Source organism: Salvelinus sp. IW2-2015, linkage group LG15 (genome assembly GCF_002910315.2).
Source record: "Salvelinus sp. IW2-2015 linkage group LG15, ASM291031v2, whole genome shotgun sequence".
In the NCBI taxonomy this organism is placed as follows: Eukaryota; Metazoa; Chordata; class Actinopteri; order Salmoniformes; family Salmonidae; genus Salvelinus; species Salvelinus sp. IW2-2015.
Window position 1 is genome coordinate 66,244,810 of NC_036855.1, and position 15,242 is coordinate 66,260,051.

Consider the following 15,242-nt stretch of genomic DNA (forward strand, 5'->3'; position numbering starts at 1 on the left):
GCCCGTCCAGAAAAACAGCTTCATGGACCTTCAGGATAGAGAACCTCATGGTGGGTGTCTGTACACACACAATTACCGGGCCTTGCCCTGGACCGGGGTTAGCTTGCCTACTTAAAATGGGAGAGGCTGTGTGCTTGGGTGAGGAAAGGTGTAGAAGTTAGATTAGTTTAGCAGCCTATTGTTTATATTACAAGCTGTGTGATACCACTCCTCTGTGTGAATATAAAAGGGATCATTTGTTGAGGATGAACACCTGCACTGATGTAGCTTGAAAGGCCTGGTATCATCACATCAGGGAGGAGTACTTCTACCCAGGGACTGATGGCATTGAACTGGCATGACTGTCTGGCTGGCTGGACTGGCTGGTAGATTGGGCGCCAAACAGACAGGCTGGCTGATTGGGTCGGCTGTCGTGGGTTTAAACCGGGTCGGGGCCCTTCAAGTTGGACTCCTGTGCTGCTACACCAGGAAGATGCTCGTCTGGGTTGTCGATGAGGATTAGGCGAAACACAGACTTACTGTAAGCGGCCAGGGAAGACTGTTGATCAAAACGCAGCGCTCCATAGAGAGCGCTACCCAAATGAGAAGCAGGCTGAATCCTCTTACAGTAGCTACTAGTGTTTCCTCACAGCTAAGCCCTCTCGGCTACACAGGCTCAGAATAGCTACAATTTCTTTCCCACTCTCTCTTTGATTTTCCTGCCAAAGGAAAGCGTGTGCTTGCAGGCCTGTCATTGGCTGGGTACTGTGTTTGTGTTTACATGGCCCTGTGGGTGAATGGGATTGTGTGTGTGTGAGCAGACCCAGTAAGGGCAGCCAGGGCAGAGTGACCTGCTCGCAATCCCAGTCACGACAGCCCAGCCGGCAGCCCCTCTGGTGTCCTGGCCTCTAGACACCCCTCCAAGTAGTGTGGTGGCTCACGTCACATATAAGCTGCTCACAGAGACAGCATGAGAACTTGCTGCTCTATGTAGAAATGCTGTCTTTACATCTTTCTAGTCTTTCTCTGGCTGGCTCTATAGCTGTCTGAAAGGAGTCGTGACTCTGTAGGAGAGAGTGATTTTCTCTCCCTATAGGCTGAGCTGTAATGATGATGAAAGACAGGCCGTATATGGTGGGGCGTGTGACCAGCAGCCATTTGTGAAAGCGCCTGGTCGGGCCGCTCTTATCTCCCTGCTGTGTTATATTTTGGCCTGTAATCTACAGTGCTCCAGGTGTCCTTATTCCTGCTGACTTTGAGCCTGCTGATAGAGCTGTGTGTGTCTGCTCTCAGCTTTACAAGCTATACCAGGGATGGACAACTGCTGTTTTGTAGGCCCGCGGATCACTTTTTTAGTTTAGGAACTCAGTCTGGGTCTCAATTTACTGTTGAGTTGGAATAGTAGAAAACACAAGGTGCAATTTCTAAATGTGGTTTTACATCAGCAGTTCTCTTATGTCTCACTGACAGTAACTCAATTAGCCCATGTCAGCTAAAATGTCTAGTGGCCTGCTATCTTGTAGTAATCATGGTCGAATTACCAACCGGGGGGCCCCCATAGATTTTGTTAGTCACTCTCACTCAGACATCATATAAAAACATTTAATTTCTTCACCCTATGGCAAAATATGTAGAATTACAGGGAATTTGCTGTGAAACTGCACATTTTTCTCTGTCCCATGGCAAATTGTGTAGTATCACAGGAATTGATCTAAAGAAATGTAAAACAGTTGCCCATCCCTGAGCTAGACAGAAAAGCCCACTGCTGTTCCTGGTACCTCTCCTACCTCTTACTCTATCCACTGAGGCAGGAGAGCAGTTAATATCCTGTCCACAACAAGATCAGGACTAAGACTCCCAGCAATCACCTGACCTCTTACACACACTCAATACGAGACCTGTCTGTGACTGGGTGAACTGAACAACTGTGAACCCACCAGATAGCTGAATAATTAGTCTAGGAGGCGGCCACCATGTCTTTCTCTCCCTCTCTAACTTCACTCCGTCTCTCGATAATGTAAGTGACAACCACTAGCTCTTAATACAGTAGAGCCGAGCCATGAGTTAAGTTCACCTTGGGGACCTGTGTGGATGTGTGTTCCCCCTCACTGGAATTGGAACTCGTCCACACAGTGGCAATCCATCACCCCTCTCATTTCCACCCACATCACAATCACATGCCCTGCCTCTAGTTAGCAGATTGGAGCCCAGGCTTTAAACTCCTTGGTCGGTTCAGGCAGGAGCTCAGCCCAGGAGGGAATAATGGCTGGTTTAAGGCTTAAGCAAAGGCTATTTTTGAGCCCTCAGAACCAATGTGAAATACTGTTATGTGATGTGACATTGGTTAATGCCCACAAAGCTCAGATAAAGCGGGATATTTGTCTGGAATCTGGACGCATTAAATTAAATGCTTATTTCATTTATTTTTGTCCAAACCGTTGGGGTTTAAAGCATAATTTTATCCTTGTTCTCATAACTACAGTAGTATGGTTTGTTCAATTCCCATTTTTTGCCCCCAAGAACATTGCATGGTTGTCAGATAATGACTGTGCACCGACTTGCATAAAAGGTGAAATAAGTTGATGCATGTTAGACTCCCTCCCCACTTAGCATAAATATTATATTTTTATTGCTTTACATTTTTTTAAAAACATTTTAGTCATTTAGCAGACGCTCTTATCCAGAGCGACTTACAGTAGAGTGCATACATTTTTATTACATTTTACATACTGAGACAAGGATATCCCTACCGGCCAAACCCTCCCTAACCCGGACGACGCTATGCCAATTGTGCGTCGCCCCACGGACCTCCCGGTTGCGGCCGGCTGCGACAGAGCCTGGGCGCGAACCCAGCCCAGCCTGGGCGCGAACCCAGAGACTCTGGTGGCGCAGCTAGCACTGCGATGCAGTGCCCTAGACCACTGCGCCACCCGGGAGCTTTAGTTGACACCTGTCTCCAAGTATCAGACTGTTGTCACAGGCAAGCAGCATATCATGTGACATGACAGACATCAAATCACTTTTCTTTATTTTCTAACTAAATACCTGCCATTGTATCAGTTCAACGCTAATGTATAGCTCGGCTTATCTGATTGATAAGTGAAATCAATGAATAACACATTTGACTTTGTGTTACAGGTTCAAGTGTTTGGGAGTTTCAGCACGGGCCTCTATCTGCCAACCAGGTAAGCTATTTGATTCAGGTAATGGAGTACATAATCGCCTTCCTATCGTAATCTCTCTTATAGTGTGTTGGTGATATGCGGGTTGACTCATAACCTGCAGACCCTGCGGGTATAACCGCGGGGCGGTCGGGTTTAGGGTTATGAAATATTGTGTGGATGAAGGGCGGGTGGGTGGCGGGTTGAATAAAGAGGAAACAACACCTTAATAAAACCGGGTTAGGGCCGGTTGCGGGCCTCAGATTCACTTTTTCACATACTTGGGCGGTTGTGGATGGGTTATTAGCAATAGCGGGCGGGTGCGGGTGAACAAACAGCTGACCCGCGCAACATTAGTAAGTGTAAACTGACCCATAACCCAATGAGTCCCACCTTATCGCTGGTGTGTTTTGGACTTCTAACCACTTTTAAACAGTGTTTGTTTGAGCTACGGACTTCTGGGTTGTACCATTTGATTTCGTCTGTTCTACCGAAATGTCTTGAGTCCAAATGGTTTGAGCTACAAACTATTAAAAGCCATCTATGTTTTTCTCTGACGCTCATAAGCGCCGTTAGAAGGTAAGGGGTTCTTCTGCATAGAAGATCATAGGAAATCCCAGGACATAGTTTCTATAATACTGTAATAAACTCAGTTGCGGTCACAAACTCCACACAGTTGTCACTGACTAGTTAGATATTCATTTCCCAGTGAAAAAACAATTTCTATACTTACTGCATTCATATAATTTTTTTAATCAGGTTTTTACTTTGGCAGATTTTGTTTATTCTTAAACAGTTGTCGATTAAACTCAGATGCAACGGTTTTGTCATTGTTTTATCCTCACAATAAAACACTTCATTGTGAGGCTAAATACAGTACCTTCGGGAAAATATTCAGACCACTTGACTTTTTCCACATTTTGTTAGGTCGCAGCCTTATTCTAAAACTGATTCAATTGTTTTTTTTCCTGAATCGACACACACTACCCCATAATGACAAGGCAGAAACAGGTTTTTGACATTTTTGCATATGTATGAAAAATAAATAAAAAACTGCTATGACATTTACATAAGTATTCAGACCCTTTACGCAGTACTTTGTTGAATCACCGTTGGCAGCGATTACATTCTTGACTCTTCTTGGGTATGATGCTACAAGCTTGGCACACCTGTATTTGGGAGTTCTCCCATTCTTCTCAGCAGATCCTCTCAAGCTCTGTCAGGTTGGATGGGAAGCGTTGCTGCACAGCTATTTTCAGGTCTCTCCAGAGATGTTCAAGTCCGGGCTCTGGCTGGGCCACTCAAGGACGTTCAGAGACTTGTCCCGAAGCCACTCCTGCGTTGTCTTGACTGTGTGCTTAGGGTCGTGGTCCTGTTGGAAGGTGAACCTTTGCACCTGTCTGAGGTTGTGAGCAATCTGGAGCAGGTTTTCATCAAGGATCGCTCTGTAATTTGCTCTGTTCATCTTTGTCTCGATCCTGACTAGTCTCCCAGTCCCTGCCACTGAAAAACATCCCCACAACATGATGCTGCCACCACCATGCTTCACCGTAGGGAGGGTACCAGGTTTCCTTCAGACGTGACGCTTGGCATTCAGGCCAAAGAGTTTAATCGTAGTTACATCAGACCAGAGAATCTTGTTTCTTATGGTCTGAGAGTCCTTTGGTGCCTTTTGGCAAACTCCAAGCGGGCTTTCATGTGCCTTTCATAAAGGCCTGACTGGTGGAGTGCTGCAGAGATGGTTGTCCTTCTCGAAGGTTCTCCCATCTCCACAGAGGAACTTTGAAGCTCTGTCAGAGTGACTATCGGGTTCTTGGTCACCTCCCTGACCAAGGCCCTTCTCCCCCGATTGCTCAGTTTGGCCGGGCGGCCAGCTCTAGGAAGAGTCTTGGTGGTTCCAAACTACTTCCGTTTAAGAATGATGGAGGCCGCTGTGTTCTTGGGGACCTTCAATGCTGCAGAAATGTTGTGGTACCCTTCCCCAGATCTGTGTCTAGACACAATCCTGTCTCGGAGCTCTATGTACTATTCATTCAACCTCGTTTGGTTTTTGCTCTGACATGCACTGTCAACTGTGGGACCTTATATAGACAGGTGTGTGCCTTTCCAAATCATGTCCAATCAATTGAATTTACCACAGGTGGACTTCCAAGTTGTAGAAACATCTCAATATGATCAATGGAAACAGGATGCACCTGAATTCAATCCCAAGTCTCATAGCCAAGGGTCTGAATAGTTAAGTAAACAAGGTATTTTAGTTTTTAATTTAAGACATTTGTAAACATGTCTAAATACCTGTTTTCCCATTGTCAATATGGGGTATTGTGTGTAGATTGCTGAGGATTTTTTTCAAATGTAATCCATTTTAGAAAAGGCTGTAACGTAACAAAAAGTGGGAAAAAGTTAAGGGTTCTCAATACTTTCGAAAGGCATTGTATAAGGGCTGGACATGCAGATAAATGAAAGTATGATAAATGAAAAGCAGATTTTTGCTGGGCTCTCGGGACTGATGGGGTTAAACTACAAAAATTACCCACTGGGCAAAAACGGGTTTAATCAACATTGTTTCCACGTAATTTCAACAAACATTTCATTTGATTTTGAAAAAGTAATCAACGTAAAGGAATTTCTTTTTTACCTAAATCCAATGACAGGTGATTGTTTTTGTTCATTTCACTTATTTAATTTATGCTAGGTGACAACTCAACCACATGTAAATCAAAACCAGATGTTTAACTGACGTCTGTTCCAAGTGGATAAGCTCTTAGGCCTTTCCTACACACTAATCAGTATTTGGTATTCAGACTTGCCTTATTCAGTTGCGTAACGTCAATATGATGCATTTTGCATCATATGATGCTGTGTTTGCATCATATAAGGCAAAATGCATCATACCGGCTAAATGTTTGTATTTTTTAAGTTATACATCTTAAACTTGATTGCTGACATGCTAAACATTTTGGGACTATAACAGCAATGGACTAATGAAACTAATACCAAAATATCGTTTTTGGGTGGAGTTTTCCTTTAAGTTCAAGGTTAGAATACATAGGCATAAAGAGAAGTGCATAAAAAGGGAATAATGTTACATTTCCGCACGTTTAACTCTGTTCAGAATTCACTCCTTTGTGAGTGGTTATATGGAGAATGTGGCTGGCCATTGTGTAATTATTTGCCTTTGTTTTTTGGGATTATGGCTGTGGTAATTTTAGCACTGCTGATCCAAAGCCTTTTTTAACCTTGTTTCTTGACGAGCCAGACTGCTCTCTGCTCCGACGTCACACACACACACACACACACACACACACACACACTGTAACTGGGGACTCTGGATTAGTGACAATAAGCTGTGTGTGAAAGTGAACTGGAGAGTCCTCTCTTCAGATCCGAATGTGATGTTGCTCTGACRTCTACTACTTACTCCACTTCCTAGTGACATCGATCTGGTGGTGTTTGGGAACTGGGAAAACCTGCCCCTTTGGACCCTGGAAGAGGCCCTGCGGAAGAAAAACGTGACTGACGAGAACTCCATCAAAGTGCTGGACAAGGCCACGGTATGTTTGTATTTGTATTTATGGCAGCAGCTACTCTTTCTGGGGTCCAGCAAAATTAAGGCAGTTATACATTTTTTATTTTTAACAATACATTTACACCAGATTTCACAACATATTAAGTGTGTGCCCTCAGGCCCCTACTCTACCACATATCTACAACACAAAATCCTTGTGTAAGTGTGTGTATAGTGTGTACGTTATCGTGTTTGTATGCATGTGTCTGTGCCTTTTGTTTGTGTTGCTTCAGTCCCCGCTGTTCCATAAGGTGTATTTTTGTTTTTTTAAGTGTAATTTTACTGCTTGCATAAGTTACTTGATGTGGAATAGAGTACCGTGTAGCTATGGCTCTATGTAGTACTGTGTGCCTCCCATAGTCTGTTCTGGACTTGGGGACTGTAAAGAGAGCTCTTGTGGCATGTCTTGTGGGGTATGCATGGGATTCCGAGCTGTGTGCCAGTAGTTTAGACAGACAGCTCGGTCCATTCAATATGTCAATACTTATCACAAATACAAGTAGTGATGAAGTCAATCTCTCCTCCACTTTCAGCCAGGAGACATGCATATTATTAATATAAGCTCTCTGTGTACATCCAAGGGCCAGCCATGCTGCCCTGTTCTGAGCCAATTGCAATTTTCCTAAGTCCCTTTTTGTGGTACCTGACCACACGACTGAACAGTAGTCCAGGTGTGACCAAACTAGGACCTGTATGACCTGCCTTGTTGATAGTGCTGTTAAGAAGGCAGAGCATCGCTTTATGGACAGACTTCTCCCCATCCTAGCTACTGCTGTGTCAATATGTTTTGACCATGACAGTTTACAATCCAGGGTTACTCCAAGCAGTTTAGTTTCCTCAACTTGCTCATTACCATATGATTCATTACAAGATTTAGTTGAGGTTTAGGGTTTAATGAATGATTTGTCCCAAATACAATGCTTTTAGTTTTGGAAATATTTAGGACTAACTTATTCATTGCCACCCATTATGAAACTAACTGCAGCTCTTTGTTAAGTGTTGCAGTCATTTCAGTTGCTGTGGTAGCTGACGTGTATAGTGTTGAGTCATCCGCATGTTGTGCATGCATACTAACCGTGCAGTGTGTCATTGCCTCGGGTGACAGTGTGTGTAAATCCATCCTCATCACTATGTTCCATTGTTCCAGGTACCCATCATCAAGCTGACAGACTTCCGCACAGAGGTGAAGGTGGACATCAGCTTCAATGTGAAGAACGGAGTTAACGCTGCCCTTCTCATCAAAGACTACAAAAAGGTAAGTGAAGCAGGCATCTCTTATTCAGGGTACATTGCTTTTACCTAATGCAGTCCGGTAAAAGAGCTAGCTGATGAAACAGGCTTGAAAGTTAGCACGCATAGATTGTTGTATATTTGTCAGGTTCTTTGGGTTCTGACGGAGGTGTTGGTAGCTAATACACTTAACTACGTCTCCTCAGTCCCTCAATCCAGCCATACCCAATGTCCTAGTTTGAAACTTTCCCCGCTAGAGGGCACTATAACCATAACCATGGGTTTAACCATAACCACATGTTTCTTTTATCCATAAGAAATACCCAGTGCTTCCGAAGTTGGTTCTGGTGCTGAAGCAGTTCCTTCTCCAGAGGGATCTGAACGAGGTTTTCACTGGAGGGATCGGCTCCTACAGCCTCTTCCTTATGGCTGTCAGCTTCCTGCAGGTGAGAGACTTCTGCTCTTATCTTCTGCTATTCTCTCAAGTAGCCCACACACACAGTGCAGGATAGATTGCATCTAACATTAGACTAATTTACTGTCTATAATAGACTTTTGACACATTTTAAGTCTTTCTCATGCAGTAAACTAAGATGATTTGGCTTGTTCCTCTATGCAATTGACCTCTTATCCTCTGCCCTTGTATTTCAGCTTCACTACAGAGAAGATGCGTGCAGCCCCAATGCCAACGTGGGCGTTCTCCTTATAGAGTTCTTTGAGCTCTATGGGCGCCACTTCAACTACCTGAAGACGGGCATCCGGATCAAAGATGGCGGCAGCTACGTGGCCAAAGACGAGATTCAGAAGAGCACTGACCTCTACAGGCCCTCCATGCTCTTCATTGAGGACCCCCTAGCCCCAGGTAACAAGGCCTTCCATTCAGCATGGGTGCACTTGCCCAGGTGATACCTCATTTTAGCACTGTGATGCTCAAGATCTGTAACATCAGTCAACTACTGATGACACTAAACCTAAGAATCACACACTTTAACGGGCATGAATAAGACGGCTAGAGGTCCCAGGTGCCCATAGCAAAGGCTAAAAAGTCATCTCAATATCAGACAATGTCTGAAATCTGTCACTCTTTCCAAATAGAGAGGATCTAAGCATGCCTCTTGCCTCCTGCAGATAACGACGTTGGCCGCAGCTCATACGGTGTGTTGCAGGTGAAGCAGGCCTTTGACTATGCCTACATAGTGCTCAACCACGCCGTATCGCCCATCGCCAAGTACTACCCCAACAACGAGTCTGAGAGGTGAGGAGATGGTGAGCTAGGGCTCGCTTTAACCAACGACCGCTCTCACATTCCTTGGCTGCTATCTTAAAAAATGTTAAGTTATTTACTAAATACTCTATTTGAACTACTGCAAACAAGTTCTTCTAATCAGATATGTCCTATTTTCTTTCCTCCAGTATACTCGGCAGAATAATTCGGGTGACCCAGGAAGTGGCTGAATACAGGGACTGGATCACCAAGCTCTGGGGACCACAGTCTCAGAATGAACCTGCCCTGAATGGTATGTTTTCACAGTACTACTGTGAGTCTAGACACGGTCACAGATCTACCGAGTTGATAGTCAGTGTGTTTGAAGGGATCAGTTTCAGTAAGACAAGGTGCAAAATTGGTCATCTTAATTACGTTTTAAGTAGTTTGGGATCCAAGGTGATTTGTAGATCAGGGATCCAAGGTGATTTGTAGATCAGTGAAGTCGGACTGCTATTTAGTCGATCTAAAACACACACTGTCTTACCACTGTTTGTCCATGTGCTGTTGCTGTAGGAAATGATGTCACACTGTTAGTGAAGCCTCAGCGGCTGGACGAGTGCAACAACAACCTGACGGAGGAGGTGACTGCATCTCGCAGCAAGACCTCCTCCAACTCCTCCTCATTAGCGTCATCCTCATCCTCCACGGTATCCAGTTCCAGCGACGTTGTGAGTTTTGTTACTCAAACACACCATGTGTGCACACTAAAACCACAATACCTGAGGAAATCAACTCTTAACACTACATTTAATGTGAACCACCCATTTGTTGCTGACCTGATTTACTGAGTTGTGATTGGTTGTCCCCAGGATTCTGACGGGACGCCCTGTAAGACAGTGAAGCAACTGCCTGGGCGGGGCTCCAGCGCCCACAGAGAATCCTCAGGTGGCGTGACCAATCACAGAACACAGAGGCACACCACCAGCACTCCTACTGACAACAAGGGGGGCAAGGTAGGCTCAGCTTGAAGAAACCTAAGTCAACCACTGAAAAACTCTGTTACTGTACCTACAAATGCCTTGAACTTTTATGACCTGAGCGTTACAACACACTGTCGGTACATAGATAACCATTTCAATTTTACATTTCAATGGCACATATAGGACTACCTGTGATCTGTTTACTGATCTAACTAGGTGTGTGTCTGTCTTGTTTCCCAGGCCAGGTTGTTCCGCTCGTCCAGTAAAAACACCCACCACGCACAGCAGAACTCGTCCTCATCCAACATCAAGAGCCACCCGAGCAGCAAGCCACACTACCAGGGCAACAGCAAGAAGAGGAAACCTCAGCAGCACTCCGAGGCCCAGGACCTCTGCAGATAGGGCCGTCTTGGTCTGCTCTGCAACAGACTGACAGCCTGACTGTCCCACTTCTGCTGCCAGACCACATACTGACTGAGGAGTAGTATTAAGGATCTTCCTTCTCTCAAGCGACACGCATCTTTTTATAGCTGAAAAATAACCCAAAAAAAGAAATGGGAAATGCTGGGGCTTAGTTCTTGAAAGAAATGCTCATTTTCTTCCTTGACATAAACATGTTCTACAGTGGAGCTACACACCACATCCAGTACCTACAAATCTTGCCTTTTACCATAGCACCATCTGGTGTTTTGGAGGAATAAGTGTCTGGAAAGTAATGTAGATTTTGACAAGCAATACCTGGAACTTGGCTGGTGAACGAACTTCAGCAAGAAAAGTTTAAAAAAAAGAATAAAATACACAAATAACAAAAATGTACAAAATGTTATATTGAAGAAGAAAAAAAATTCACAGATTGAAAGACTAAAACCCAAAATGCAATCTGTAAGTGGATACGATAATTTTGTTTTTTTTGATGGGCAGTTATTTTTTGGTTGTGTAATCAGATTATACAAAGATTTGTACAAAAAAAGACAAACATGCGGAAATCTTTTGAGAAAAAATTATCATAAAAATTGTTTGACTTTTTACCGGATAATAGTGATTCAAGGCAAATGTAGATGTGCACATTTGCCTGCTAATCTGAGTAGTGGCAGGTTTGGGTTCCATTGCCAACATAAATCATCAGCATTCTATTTCTACTTGGCTGCTCTCTCAATGTGTTGACAGGCTTCTTTCCAAATTGTACCCCCTTTCCTATATAGTGCACTACTTTCACTAAATAGGGAATAGGGTGCCATTTGGGATGCACTAACAGTGTTAGCAGTATGCCTTAGTCAGGTAACGTGCACACACACAGCCCTATAGATTACTGGCTGGCTGGGGACAAATCACTCATTCATACATACAGCTCTATACAACAACAGCGATGGTTTTTAGAGGTTCTCCCAGACTCATAGAATTACAGTTAGAGGACATAATGATTTTTGAAAAATTCTCCCCTTGAAATATGTCAAAGATCCATAGGTGTGGGAGGTAATCTTTTCCCTTTGGTAATTTACCCATTATGAAAATTTGTATTTGTTCATGTATTTTCTATTAATGATATGAATATATAGTACTATACATGTTATATGTATTAACACTAGAGACCATATTCTTGTATCTTATATTTGGATGGGACTAGTGGGATATTGGGGAAGTATAATTGGTCAGGTGCAGTACCAATGTTGCTGTTTTGTGGCATTTTGTTTTAATATGTGGCTGGTCTACTTTTTAAAAGGGAGCTGAGTTTTTGTTCAGAATATAATGCAAACAAACACCTCTTTGGTAATGTGTCAACAACCCCTCGCTGAAATGTCCGGTATGTCAACATCTGATTGCAGTTCCACAACTAACCTGTAGATGGTGGCATTACTCGACTCTTCACAGCTGGCACCTGCATTTAGACCTTTTCTTCAGCGTCATAGTCAAATGTATTCAGACCCCTTGACTTTATCCACATTGTTACATTACAGCCTGATTCTAAAATTAATTAAATTGTCATCCCCCCCTCAATCTACACACAATACCCCATAATGACAAAGCAAAAACTGAAATTACATTTACATACATAAGTATTCAGACCCTTTACTCGGTACTTTGTTGAAGCACCTTTGGCAGCGATTTACAGCCTAGAGTCTGCTTGGGTATGACGCTACAAGCTTAGCACACCTGTATTTGGGTAGTTTCTCCCATATTCTCTGCAGATCCTCTCAAGCTCTGTCAAGTTGGATGGGGAAAGTCTCTGCACAGCTATTTTCAGGTCTGTGCAGAGCTTTTTGATCGGGTTCAAGTATGGGCTCTGGCTGGGCCACTCAAGGACTTTGAGACTTGTCCCGAAGCCACTTCTATGTTGTTTTGGCTGTGTGCTTAGGGACGTTGTCCTGTTGGAAGGAACCTTCGTCCCAGTCTGGCGTCCTGAGCGTTCTGGAGCAGGTTTTCATCAAGGATCTCTGTTATTTGCTCTTCATCTTTCCCTCGATCCTGAGTAGTATCCCAGTCCCTGCCACTGAAAAACATCCCCACAACATGATGCTGCCACCACCATGCTTCCCCGTAGGGAGGGTAACAGGTTTCCTTCAGACATGACGCTTAGCATTCAGGCCAAATAGTTAAATCTTGGTTTCATCAGACCAGAGAATCTTGTTTCTCATGGTCAGAGTACTTTAGGTGCCTTTTGGCAAACTCCAAGCGGGCTGTCATGTGCCTTTTACTGAGTGGCTTCCGTCTGGCCACTACCATGAAGGCCTGATTGGTGGAGTGCTGCAGAGATGGTTGTCCTTATGGAAGGTTCTCTCATCTCCACAGAGGGACTCTGGAGCTCTGTCAGAGTGACCATTGGGTTCTTGGTCACCTCCCTGACCAAGGCCCTTCTCCCCCGATTGCTCCGTTTGGCTGGATGGCCAGCTCTTGGAAGAGACTTCTTCCATATAATGATGGAGACCACTGTGTTCTTGGGGACATTCAATGCTGCAAAAATGTTTTTGTAACCTTCCCCAGATCTGTGCCTTGACACAATCCTGTCTTGGAGCTCTACGGACAATTCCTTCGACCTCATGGCTTGGTTTTTGCTCTGACTTGCTGTCAAATGTTATATAGACAGGTGTGTGCCTTTCCAATCAATTGAATTTATCTCAGGTGGACTCCCAAGTTGTAGAAACATAAAGGGTGATCAATGGAAACAGGATGCACCTGAGCTCAATTTCGAGTCTCGTAGCAAAGGTTCTGAATACTTATGTAAATAAGGTATTTGTTTTATTTTTTTGTAAATTAGCAAACATTTCTAAAACAAAAATTTTGCTTTGATAATATGGGGTATTGTGTGTCGATTTTTCTTTTAAACATCCATTTTAGAATAAGGCTGACTTAAGAAAATGTGGAAAAAGTAATTTCTGAATGCACTGTCTGCGCACTAGATAATCACTGTTTCCCAACCTCGGTCCTCGAGAATCCCCAACAGTACACAGGTTTGTTGTTGCCCTTGACAACTCATTGAGGGCTTGATGGGAATGGGGGATACCTAGTCAGTTGTACAACAATGCATTCAACTGAAATGTGTCTTCTGCATTTAACCCAACCCTTCTGAATCAGAGAGGTGCGGGGGGCTGCCATAATCGACATCCACGTCTTCGGCACCTGGGGAACAGTGAGTTAACTGCCTTGCTCAGGGGCAGAATGGCAGATGTTTACATTGTCAGCTCGGGGACTCAATCCACCAACCTTTCGGTTACTGGCCCAAAGCTCTAACCACTAGGCTACCTGCCTGATGATTAGTTGAATCAGGTGTGCTTGTCCAGGGTTACAATAAAAATGGTTACTGTTGGGGGTACTCTAGGACCAGGGTTTGGAAACACAGAGATGATCCACTGGCTGTAATTACATTTATACACAGTAGGAATGTCTAATTTTAGCTACAATTACTATTTTAGCAAATATGTTAGACGGTTAAAAAATATTGTCCTGGGAAAGTACAGTTTGGACCTAAATGCAGTATATATCTGCTAATCTGTGAATTTGATTTGACACTTAGGAAACAAGTCAGGGAACACTGAATGACTTATCTGTGCCGTCACAATCTGTAATCATATCTTCTCACTGCAAGTACTTCAACAAAACTGTATCCACTCATCCAAATTGTAGTTTCTACAGCTATTCAAATCCATGCAATAAAACCCACAGTACAATAATTGAAACTCCTGGTGAATGTCCTAAGGTATATTGCTGCACCCCTAACAGGAAGGAAGCGGTAGCAGAAGGTAAGTAGTACCTCCATTAGTAGGAACATTTGCAAAACCACTGGGGGAACAGACAATTTTTTTTTACTTAAACCAATAAATGTAAAGACAATCATGCAAGCAACACCAATCTGGGGTGACACGTGGGCTGCGTTTATACAGGCAGCATAATTCTGATAGTTTGTGCACTAATCTAATCATCACTGAAAAATATATTGATGTGATTTTTCAAAAGACCAATGAGTGGAAAGAATAAACTGGGCTGCATGTATAAACACAGCACATGTTGTTTGAATGTTAAATGACGAGAGAGGCATTGATGCGAGTAACCAGTCTTGTTCAGTACATTACAATACATCCGGAAATCTCAAACACACCGGTAAAACACTGGAGTTGCAGTAATTAACATTTACCAACAGATCGCATCACTGTGCCATCTTACACCCATAACACATGTGTCTTCCCTGACAGGTGTTGCTTGCTTTATCTAGTCAGTGGTTTAATATATTTTTTATTTTATTGGAAAAGTGTTCACGCAGCACAGAAGACAAAAGTGCAATGCTGCTATGTAGACTGGCAGTAGATGTCCCTCACTACCATGATGAGCTGTATTTCACACAGTGAGACGCATTTGATTGATATTCCCCCAGTTGTTACATAATTGTGCAACTCATAAGCGCCTAACAATCAGTTGATCCATGAGAGGGGAATGGCTGGGGCAAAACAAGTATAACTATCTTCTGTTCGCTCTTCATGTGGGTGTGAGTATACCGTAGCTACTTGATGAACATCTTTTCCGCATTCAAAAGCAAGCCCTCAAGAGCGCGCGCATTATGCGCACGGGGACCCAGAGAACATTTCGCTCGCAGTGGAATTACAATTTAACTTGCAGAGTGGACAAGA

The 15,242-nt window shown here is 43.6% G+C and overlaps 1 protein-coding gene across 1 annotated transcript in view; it reads left to right on the forward strand.

The window, feature by feature from the left end:
• The window catches only part of LOC111974473 (terminal nucleotidyltransferase 4B), a 16,612-nt gene extending 2,321 nt beyond the window's left edge, over positions 1-14,291 (forward strand). Inside the window, exons 2-11 of the mRNA XM_024002178.3 lie at positions 3,118-3,164; positions 6,574-6,694; positions 7,856-7,963; positions 8,256-8,384; positions 8,590-8,800; positions 9,067-9,193; positions 9,352-9,455; positions 9,719-9,873; positions 10,015-10,158; positions 10,366-14,291. Of these exons, the coding sequence (XP_023857946.2) occupies positions 3,118-3,164; positions 6,574-6,694; positions 7,856-7,963; positions 8,256-8,384; positions 8,590-8,800; positions 9,067-9,193; positions 9,352-9,455; positions 9,719-9,873; positions 10,015-10,158; positions 10,366-10,527 (1,308 nt within the window). The 3' untranslated portion in view covers positions 10,528-14,291. The remainder of the gene's footprint in view (positions 1-3,117; positions 3,165-6,573; positions 6,695-7,855; positions 7,964-8,255; positions 8,385-8,589; positions 8,801-9,066; positions 9,194-9,351; positions 9,456-9,718; positions 9,874-10,014; positions 10,159-10,365) is intronic.
• The last annotated feature ends 951 nt before the right edge of the window (positions 14,292-15,242 follow it).